The sequence below is a fragment of the Leptodactylus fuscus genome, chromosome 2 (genome assembly GCF_031893055.1).
Source record: "Leptodactylus fuscus isolate aLepFus1 chromosome 2, aLepFus1.hap2, whole genome shotgun sequence".
NCBI lineage: Eukaryota > Metazoa > Chordata > Amphibia > Anura > Leptodactylidae > Leptodactylus > Leptodactylus fuscus.
The window spans coordinates 38,593,477-38,605,751 of NC_134266.1; the positions used below are offsets into that span (position 1 = coordinate 38,593,477).

Consider the following 12,275-nt stretch of genomic DNA (forward strand, 5'->3'; position numbering starts at 1 on the left):
ATCTCTGGCAGTCTCTTAGCCCTGGCACAGTTACTGGTGACAAGGGGCTCCATGACTCTCCTTAGACTCTTTTCCCCCAACACTAAGGGGGTGGAGAGGTGTGAACAGTTCTCAGCCAAAAAAGGGGGCGTCTTCCCCCCCTAAATACCCAGAGGAGAGACAAAACTGGGAGAAGGAGAAGGACTAAGCTAGTCGGCGGTAGAGCCCGCGCTGCTCCGGGGGCAGACACAGAGGACACAGCAGCGGCGGCGGCACCTCGCAGGAGGCTCCTCTACCCTCAGGACTGGCACAGGCTCCCCGGATCATTCATCGTCTCTTAGGCGGGACACTAAGTAGCGGGAACACCTGGCGGGGAAGCTCCGGCTCTCGCCTCTCGGATTAAGCTGCTGTGTTACAGGGGAGCCGCAGGAGCCCGAGAGCCCCTCAGACAGACGCGCACAGGTGGCACCATGCAGCGCACAGGTAGGACCCCTGGAGGAGGAGCACGGGGCTCAGGCCACACTTCTACTTTACTTTTCAGCTGTGTATTTGGTGCTGGCAGTGCCACCAGGTATACACATCATACACATGGCACATAGGCACAAGAGCTCTAGGGACCACAAGTGCTGGCACTACCAGTGGGCATACAGGACAGATACTAGTGTAATATATGCACATATACACAACTAGCAGTGCAATATATGCACATACACACCTAGCAGTGCTATAGATACTAGAATAATATATACTAGCGGTGCTGTATATACTAGTCTAATATATGCACATATACACCTAGCAGTGCTGTATATACTAGTGTAATATATACACCTAGCAATGCTGTATATACTAGGATAATATATGTACATATTCATACCTAGCAATGCTGTATATACTAATGTAATATATGTACACATCATACACACTTACCAGTGCTGTATACACTAGTGTAATATATTCACATATCATTCATACCTAGCAATAGTGTAAATACTAGTAAAATATATGTACACATCATACACACTTAGCAGTGCTGTATGTACTAGGGTAATATATGTACATATACACACCTAGCAATGCTGTATATACTAATGTAATATATGTACAAACACACACCTAACAATGCTGTATATACTAACGTAATATATGTACATATCATTCATACCTAGAAATGCTGTAAATACTAGTAAAATATATGTACACATCATACACACTTAGCAGTGCTGTATGTACTAGGGTAATATATGTACATATACACACCTAGCAATGCTGTATATACTAATGTAATATATGTACAAACACACACCTAACAATGCTGTATATACTAACGTAATATATGTACATATCATTCATACCTAGAAATGCTGTAAATACTAGTAAAATATATGTACACATCATACACACTTAGAAGATGCTATAGATACTAATATCATATTTGTACATATACACACCTAGTAATGCTGTATATACTAGTATAGTATAGTGTAGTATATGCACATATCATACCTTTCTATGAGTGCTGTAGATACATATACTCACCTAGAAATGCTGTAGACACTGTTGTAATATATGTACATATACTCACCTAGCAATGCTGTAGATACTAGTGCAATATATGTACATATACACACCTAGCAGTGCTATAGATACTATTGTAATATATGTACATATACACTCCTAACAGGGCTGTAAATACTAGTGCAATATATGTACATATCATACACATTTATGAATGCTGTAGATACTAGGGTAATATATGTACATTTACACACACTAGCTGTGCTATAGATGCTAGTGTAATATATGCACATATTATACTCACCTAGCAGTGTTGTAGATACTAGTGTAATATATGTACATATCATACACATCTATGAGTGCTGTAGATACTAGTGTAATATATGTACATATACACAACTATGAGTGCTGTCGGTAAAACTGTGTACATATCATGGACACTTATACATGCTATAGGTAACAATGTAATACAGAATATTATGTAACTGGTATATTATTTACACATCATAGACACTTATCAGTGCTATATGTAAGAGTCATACATTTTGTACAAATCATCACACCTATAAGTGCTATAGGTAACCATTTAATATACTATGTACACATTATTTACATCTATAAGTGCAATAAGTAACTGTGTTTTATATAATATACATATTTACACCTATAACGGTTATAGGTAAAAGTGTTATATGTTATGTAAACATCATAGACACCTATCAGTGCTATATGTTAGTGTCATATGTTATGTACACATCATTCACACCTCTAAGTGCTATAGATAACTGTGTGATATATTATATACACATCATTACCAACTATAAGTGCTATAGGTAACTGTGCTCTATATTATGTACATATGATTCACACATACAAATGCTGTAGTTACCGGTGTTATATATTATGTATACAATATGCACACCTATGTGTGTTATAGGTAACGGTGTTATATATTGTGCATATATCATACTCGCCCATCAATGCTATAGGTAATAGTGTTATATCTTATGCACACATAATACACACCTGTCAGTGATATAGTTAATAGTGTTATATATAATGTACACACGTGTCAGTGCTATAGATAATAGTGTTATATATAATGTACATATCTGTGAGTGCTATAGGTAATAGTGTTATATATTATATACACACCTGTCTGTGCTATAGGTAATAGTGTTATATATTATATACACACCTGTCAGTGCTATAGGTAATAGTGTTATATATTATGTACACACCTGTCAGTGCTATAGGTAATAGTGTTATATATAATGTACACACATGTCAGTGCTATAGGTAATAGTGTTATATATTATGTACATACCTGTCAGTGCTATAGGTAATAGTGTTATATATAATGTACATACCTGTCAGTGCTATAGGTAATAGTGTTATATATTATGTACACACCTGTCTGTGCTATAGGTAATAGTGTTATATATTATGTACATACCTGTCAGTGCTATAGGTAATAGTGTTATATATAATGTACACACATGTCAGTGCTATAGGTAATAGTGTTATATATTATGTACACACCTGTCAGTGCTATAGGTAATAGTGTTATATATAATGTACACACCTGTCAGTGCTATAGGTACTAGTGTTATATATAATGTACATACCTGTCAGTGCTATAGGTAATAGTGTTATATATAATGTACACACGTGTCAGTGCTATAGGTAATAGTGTTATATATTATGTACATACCTGTCAGTGCTATAGGTAATAGTGTTATATATAATGTACATACCTGTCAGTGCTATAGGTAATAGTGTTATATATAATGTACACACGTGTCAGTGCTATAGGTAATAGTGTTATATATTATGTACATACCTGTCAGTGCTATAGGTAATAGTGTTATATATAATGTACACACCTGTTAGTGCTATAGGTAATAGTGTTATATATAATGTACACACCTGTCAGTGCTATAGGTAATAGTCTGATATATTATGTACATACCTGTCAGTGTGTCAGTGCTATAGGTACTAGTGTTATATATTATGTACACACCTGTCTGTGCTATAGGTAACACTGTTGTACGCGTATTACACATAAATACTATAAGTACTATATGACTGATACATTGTATACACATGTCACACATAGGTGTAAGAAACAGTGGATACATATAAGTGCTCTAGATGCCAGTGTTATAGCTTTTCTATAGGTGCCAGTGTTCTAAAGACAACAGTCCTATCTGCATACTACACATGTGGCACTGGTGCCAGGCATAGATATTATACATTTACCACTAATATGTGTAAATAGTATATATGTCCTAACATATTATACAACCCACACATACAGTATATTGATGTGCACAGGTCTCACTTGGTGTTATAGCTTCCTGTGTCACATATTATCCAAATATCGGTGCTATAGGTGACAGTGTTTATGTTATGCTCATACATATAAGTGTTATATCTGCCACTGTCACATATTGTCCAGACATCACACATACTGTAGATACAAGTGCTATAGGTGCCAGTGTTGTATGTGCCTAATAAGTTCTAATGACAATACTTATCCACATTGTACATAGGTGTCACAAAGCCTTTCTCTACCCTCATGTATAACATGTTATATACACACGTGTAGCTGTGCACATATCACCCACATAGATGTAGATACTGTAGACACCAGTGTCACTTATTATCCAGACATCACACGTCATATGTATTGTGCTTACTTTACAGCATAGCCTGAATCGAGCTGTCCTAATGCTGAATAATTCATGTAGCTCAGAAATATCTTCACATCTCTTGATCCAGAAAGGAATGGATTGTGTGGCCCCTGTGGCCCCGGCAGCACTTTACAGTACAAACTCTTGCTTACTGTGTGTTGGGATTAACCCTCCGTGTGCCAGAGATGTCTGAAGTTCTGAGGGATGGGGAGCCCAGGGTGACAGTGAAGAGGCCGGACGGGGATAATTAACACCTTCCTGCTGTTTTCAAAGTGCGGGATCATTCAGATCATTGAGAGGCTCAGCTCTAGTGGACGGGTTGGCTTCTCATCATCCATGCAGAACAGCAGGGGGTGTCATTATAAGGTTCTGTCCTTGTCTAGGATGCCTATGTAGTCAGATATGAATAGGGTTACAGATGGACTCTCTCTGCGTAGGATTATTGATACTTAATAGGTTCATAGATAGATAGATAGATAGATAGATAGATAGATAGATAGATAGATAGATAGTAAGTAACATATTCAAACAACATCAAACTACTGGTTACATTCTGGAGATAGCACTCACTGAATATCAGATAAGGACAGTATATTTTGGATACAGTGGGCTCATCGGATGGGTTGACTGTTCACTACCCCTTATGCTGTCAATATTCTTTTCTCCTTATAATAGTAGGTGCCACCTTTGCTCCCGGCTTGCGTAAATGATGTATTTTTCAGCTGCTTCCGATCTGTTCTATGCTTATGATCTCCATACAGTTTTACCTTGACCATTGTTAATCTGCCTTTACTTACACAAGCTTTACATGTAAAGAAGACAGACTCTAAATGTAAAGATTGGCTGATATAGTTCAAGAACATTTACAGGATCTAAAGGATACCGCAGGTTCCAAGCGCTGGAGAACTGACGTATAAAGTCGGGGTTATGGGGTAGACATTTTTCAGGACTTCTTAATAATCTGATTGAGGAACAATCAGAAATCGCTGCTTAAAGGGGTATTGTAGTAATAAGAAGTTATACCCTATCCAAGTGCTTGGCGGATTGTTAGATCTGTGGGGGTCCAACAGTTGGGATCCTGAGTCTGTAGTTACACATGGGCGCTGCGGCTCCATTCAGTTTTTTTAGACTCTTGGAGATGGCCAAGAACGGTACCTAGCTTCTTTTCAGTAGTCCCTAGACATGAATGGGATGGCAGTACACATGGGCGACCAATTCTTCTTGCAAACAGGAGAGACTTGGGATCCTTGTTTTTGTGATCGAAGTGGGTCCCACCAATCTAGCCACTAGCCCAGTCCAGTGGATAGTCAAGCACATATATTATATTACCAATTCACTTTTCTAAAGATGTATTTGGCTGCACAGTAAATGTTTGGGCTCCTTTAAGGTTCTGTAGCAAAAAACTTAAGATGTCAACTATTACTACTATTAACCATTCGAGAGATCCCAGAGTGCCAGTAGTGGAGCCTATATCTCAATTGCAGCACTTGTATTAACATATATGTCTATTTGTGTAACCACCTGTTTGTGAAACCTACAGTACTTCTGATGTGTACACAGACATAAAACGCGTCGGTTCTATTATTCCAAGCTAGTTATTGAAATCTGTACCTGCATACAATGCAGGAATGTTGTGGTGTCTTGCAGACTACTCAATAATTCATAAGGAGTTTAGGGTTATATTGTCTGAATGATAAGCTTCTTTTATGTCAGTGTCCTGGGAAGCCTGGCGATGCCTCGCACATAACTCCAGGACGCCTAACAGCTGGCACTGGGTTGTTGTGATGGTGACGATGTTGGGGTGGCAGTTGGTCACAATTGGGCGGGCCGGCCAGGCTGTAGATAAACACATTATCCTTGCATAAAAAAGTCAAATAGAAGAAAACAGATGGTGATGTAATTCCCTACGGGAGCAGGGACATTACAGATTAGCATGGATCACATCAGCAGGTTATTAAAGGTGTGAGAGACACGCAGCTTCTTTGAAGGAAAGAACCGGGAAGTGGGTATGAAGAAAACGTCTGAAGAGATTTTTCCAAACCATCTCCTGAGGAAAACTCAGTCAGACCTGGTTTGTGTAAAAAAATACACTAAATTAACCCCAAGTTGACCAGCAGCGCAGCCATGGTTGTACATGTAGGCAGTGATAGTGTTAACAGACTTCATGCGCCGCTTACTCTCAATATGGCTGTGCTCAGTAGGATGGGTTTATGTTAAAATGAAGTATGTGCTTCCCAAAAATGATACGCTCCATAACTTTGTTGAAGCAAGCATTTCAGTGCATGCATTCGTGCTAGGAGAGCCACAATACCCCCAAGGAGGTACTTCTCACGCTCATCTTGTCAAGAACAGCTACAGCTGTAGCATCATATGGACATTTACCCCTGGGAATTCTCATTTATACTATATATTTGCTGCCTCAATACCCAGCAGAATTCAGCAGGTCATTCCCCTTTGCCTTGGTGTCAAGGTGACAGGTTACTGGAAAATAATTCTACCCGAAGATGAGGAAACAACAGTAATAGGGTGAAGTTTAACCATAAGGGTTCATTTACTTGCTACAAGTTGCCCTTGTGGTCCCGCAGCTCGGTGCAGATACCTTGAGCCTTATTGTCTTCATCCCTTACAAGAAGACTTCAAGCCTACTGTGCTAACCATCAGAGATCTCCACTCTCAGTTTGATGCTTTCCTTCTCCTTGTCCTTGAACAGTGTTCAAGGACATAAAACAGCCAGAAAAGTGAACCCTTGGAGGCCTCCATTAATGGGAACATTGATTCTTTAAAGGCTTTCAGTCTTAACAAACGCGTAATATACGATGCCATATTTTTATGCAGAACATTAACTACTGCTTTTTAAGGTATCCACCAAGGTGCTTATGCTATTGCAGTGATTTCTTCTCCTACACTTCCCCCTCCCATATAACTAAGTCTATTCATATGTGAAATTGATAAAGGAAATGGACTAGGCATATGATCAAAAGGATAACATTTGTCAATTTTTTGACAGGTCAGTAGTAAGCATGGAACAAAAGTGCAACTAAACTACAGATATATGTAATGCGATGCATATTGTATCCATAGTCCAACCTGAATTTTGCCTGCTGAAGTAGTGGGGTAGTAGTGTAGTAGCATTCTTGTATAGTCTTATCTTATAACTTAGATACTCAGGGGTATTGTATTATTACCATGCCAAATTGTCATTACTGTCACTGCCATATATTAAAAGGGGTCGTCCATGAACAATATTTACACTGATCCATCTAATAGGTGATAAACACATGACTGTGGGTGGTCTGATCGCTGGCACCCCCACCAGTCGTGAGGAATAGACTGGTAGTGCTCATCTCCATCAGTCCAGTCCGATAGAAGTGAATGCCTATACACTAACACTCCTTTCACTCAGGTACCCCCTTTGCTATGTCCATTGGGGGTCTCAGCAATTGGAACCCTATGATCATATATTTATCACTTGTATTGTAGACAGGTTACAAATATTCACCTCCAATGGATTATTTCCTAGCACAGTTTAGTATTTGCTGTATATAAGACAATGGAGAATAAAATATGGATCCCTATTTCAGCATTACAGTCTACATTATTTTATAGGTGACCAATACGGCTTTGTAATAGGAAATTCCCTGGTCCGTAAAACCACAAATGTAACCGCTTATCACATCTGTATTTACTCCTCTTATGAAAAGAGCTATTTAATGAAATTATTAATGTCATCTTTATAGATATACATTGTATATCAGACTAAAGATTCAACTCACTTATATATTTTACTTTATATTACTAGACAGTGGCACTTGGTTTGATGCATGTTATGTCATTACGTACTCTAGATGACTTATGGAGCCATAGTAATATAATAGATGGATGGCAAATACAATAATGTAAGACGTTATTTGAAATGTCTGTTGTCTCCTTATTCATGGCTTAACATTATTTGGATATAAGCTGCGGGTATATGTCATTTATCTTATTCACATCTGGCTGTCTATATTAGTATATTGTATTATATTATATTACCTTTCTATCAGTTTATTCAATATGATATTGTTTAAATCTATCTATCTATCTATCTATCTATCTATCTATCTATCTATCTATCTATCTCCTATCTATCATCTATCTATCTATCTATCTATCTATCTATCTATCTACCTATAGTATAAAATATAGAAGTATAATACAGTGAAACCTCTCATAATTCCACCACTTTTCGAAGATCATCCCTTAGGTTAGATTTACATCTGTGTCAAATTGTCTGTTTTTCTGTCTAGGTAGAGGAACAGATAAATGTGAACTAAATCGGGGACAGATCTGGATAACAGTGGAGCTTGATGGTCCCTATTGACTATAATGTGGTCCATCTGATATATATATTTATATATATTTTTATGTAGATTGCGAGCCCCATATAGGGATCACAATGTACATTTATTTCCCTATTAGTATGTCTTTGTAGAATGGGAGGAAATCCACGCAAACACGGGGAGAACATACAAACTCCTTGCAGATGTTGTTCCTGGCAGGATTCGAACCCAGGACTCCAGCGCTGCAAGGCTGCAGTGCTAACCACTGAGCCACCATGTTGCCCCCATCTGATATCTTTTGTGGCGTCCATTGCTATTTTAGAAACAATAGTGCAGCATCCTGTTTTTTTTGGAGGATATCTGCGACAGAGCCTCCAAATGTGAACTATAGCCTTATCCATATTGCTATTCAGTTCTACCATCTACAGTACTATACACACTGGACATTGTCTTTGTGAAGGCCACCTCTTTAGAAGACAACTTCCTGATTCAATTCCGGATGGTCATCTCATGGAGGGTTCATTGAATATTTTTGTACCTCGTCCGTTCTCACATGAGAGATAATCATTAAATGGTTGCTCTAAAGACTAAGTTGCCTAATCCTGGTTACTTGCATGTTTTTTTTTTCCAATCCCTTGTGTCTCGAGTACTTAAATGTATGGTGAGCGTTGCTAGGAACAAGGCAAGATAAACAGGTTAGCACTTTACTATAGATTTCAGTTTGCAAATCTATGCAGATTGACAGTACTGGAACATTAAATGTTAATTTGCATGACATTAGTGGCTGCAGGCAAAGTGCTGGCTATCCATAGATTTCCTTAGTCACATGTCTGATTTTCCTTGCATATGAAGACTGGCCTTGGAACAATATAGTTCCAAGGTCCTGCTGGTTAATGGTTTGCCTGTATGGAGCATTCAGGTCTTGTTACGTTATCTCTCCCTAGACAGAAAGCCATACGATATGTATAACACATTCATCTGCTTGTACTTTCTTCTCTGACATATGTTAATAAAATAATAAGCTCATTTATTTTAAGGGACGGATGGGTAAGGCAGGGGTGGTTGGCAAAAAAAGTTTAGACTGATTGGTAAAAACCAACTTGAAGCCTCTGGGCAAATTGGGAGTCTTAAAGTTGTATCTTGTTAAGCAGCGAGTGCCAGCCCGAGCTTTGTTAAGTGGCAGTGTAATGAATTATTTAATATCTTGTAGCTGTCTTTCATTAGAATTTATCTGTACATCAACCACAGAATCAGTCAAACACACTCATTTATAAGTTAATGCAAGCTCTGAATTATTTAGTGAGAGTTAGATCAGGGCTAGGCTGCACTCTCTCGCCACACTGTCTCTCCTCTGGGTTTAATGGTTCCCAGTAAATGGTGTGGGCGGAAGGGAGGGCTGGAGAGAATTTTGCTTGAGGAGCAGCAAGGACTCCCTATATTGTCTGACCAGAGGTCTACTTACAAGAAATGTGTCGAGAAGCAAGGAGACTCTGGCGCTGAGTGCTACAAAACAAGGAGAGACAGAAGGAAGGGTTATTAATAGTATAACAAGATGTATCCTAATACTTATGAGTCGTGAGTTATGATGTCATCTTGTTAAATGCTGATATAATCATTTATTTATAGAGAGAGATGTAGCTGTCCCCAAATGATCCTCTGAATCCATATCTGCCATTCCAAAAATCAAGATCCTAAATCATATCTATAGCCCACCGAAGCATGGCACTTTCCTAAATGGTGTCTTTCGCTATCACCTATCTCAACATCATGCGACATCTTCCTAAGATCCTATAAACTTTAGGATTAGTAAATTCCCTATCAGTATGTCTTAGGAGCATGGCAAGACTGCAATACCCATCCAAACACAGGGCAACCATACAAACTGCTGTCCTTGGACCCGGGGCTTTAGTATTGCAAGGCAACACTGCTAACCACTGAGCCACCATGTTGCCCCCATTATGCCATATATGTCACACCATATATACTTACAAAGTCAATTGAACAAGGAAATAAAACTGGATATTGAACTATACTAAGGAAATGCATTGTATACATCATCTATGTAAATGACCACTAAAGATGTTTTGTTTGCATTGTAAATACTGTAGTTTCTGAAAATTAAGAAAATTAGGGACCCAAAGATGATGGTTCTACATACTGTAAAGTTGAGACGTTACCAAGACCAACTTCACATACTGACAAATGTTGACTGTAGCTTTTTGTTCTTAGATTTGGCTTGTTGACAAGTCTGCTGTATTTGAGGCTATGGATAGAGTCCTGGGTAGCCAAATTGTCATCATTGGTGTTATACTTGGGTTTAAGATAACTGGCTGGATGCAGTTGATATAGGTGAACCCCATCTTACCCGATTCCGTTCAAGAAAGTGCCATATTCTATGGATTTTAGCTCTGTCCTGATATCTATTAAATTATAGGGACTTTTACCAGAAATGGATGGAATATATCAAATAGTAAGTGCATAGTCCAAAATAGGTGCCTGCAAATGGTATCCAAAAGAGTCCAGATATCCGGTTAGACAAAGACATCTCTGATCTGATTGCTTACTATTGGCAGTTTCCTGTCTAACCTCTTTGAGGCAACCACAGAAAACTGCATTAAAAAGTGGAACGGCCAAATGGCCGGTATGACGATACAGTGTTACTAAAAATCCGTCACAGGGTATCCATACTTGATAACATTGCGGTCATCACAAATGGGTGATTTTTGTAGCATTGATCCTGACGTTACAAAATATAATAGGAATACCCCTACCAACATTTTATGTTTCAGCAGTGCATTTTATCTGGAAAGCTCTGTTATCTGGGTTCTGTGCTGACCCATAAAATCCATTAGCTTGTATGGTTCATTTTTCTGCATCCCACCCAGAGATTAAGGTAGGTGAAAGAGAAATGTATAAACGGGAAAGAAGATAAGATAAAAAAAAAACAGAATAACCTAGCTGAATGGAATGAGAATAGGATACGTAAAAAGCAAACAGTAACAATAGTGAGAAAATAGAAGAAAGATAAATGTGAATAAATGGGAGAAAAGGGAAAGTGTTAGGAAATAAGATTTAACAAGAACTAAATGACCACTTAGGAAAATCCAATTTGGACATTTTCTTGTTGTTTCCCAACTTAACAGACGTCTTATATTCCGTATGGCTTGAGTGTGTTGTGGATTTGGTAACAATAGAAAATCCAATAACCCGGGAACAAATACAGAAGACCTGTGATTATACAAGAAATGGGATGTAATGAGGACGGACTGACATGAGGAAATAAGGCACGTTACATAACCCAGACAGGATAAGAGACCTGGGGGGAAAGATTTGGGGAATGGCAGACGGGGAGGGCTCGGAGTAAGTGGTTTAGAAGTAAACATGCAAAGGATTGTTTATAGCTCTAGTGGTCTAATGAAAGATCGCTTTATCTTGTCTGAATTGCCGCTCATCTGATGATATCTTGAATTAAACTGTCCTTTCCAATTACAAGAACAAGGTGTTTACCAACGTTAGTTCCAATTCTGTTTGTAGCTTAGATGTTGTCAAGTGGAGTTTTAGAGTACAGAAAAATACCACTTAGCTCCTTCATGTCTCATATATCTGCTTTGCGAATCAATTTGTGACTGGTTCACATTGATCCCGTAACGTTGACCATAGATACAACATTGTGCTCAAAAATGATAATCCAATACTTTTAATCAGGAAAGGAAAGTCTCACAATAATCACCCGTCCAATGAATGTAATAATTGATCGCAACAAACC

The 12,275-nt window shown here is 38.4% G+C and overlaps 1 protein-coding gene across 1 annotated transcript in view; it reads left to right on the top strand.

The window, feature by feature from the left end:
• The first annotated feature begins 337 nt into the window (after positions 1 to 337).
• The window catches only part of RTN4RL1 (reticulon 4 receptor like 1), a 153,108-nt gene continuing 141,170 nt past the window's right edge, over positions 338 to 12,275 (top strand). Inside the window, exon 1 of the mRNA XM_075263625.1 lies at positions 338 to 462. Within this exon, the coding sequence (XP_075119726.1) occupies positions 450 to 462 (13 nt within the window). The 5' untranslated portion in view covers positions 338 to 449. The remainder of the gene's footprint in view (positions 463 to 12,275) is intronic.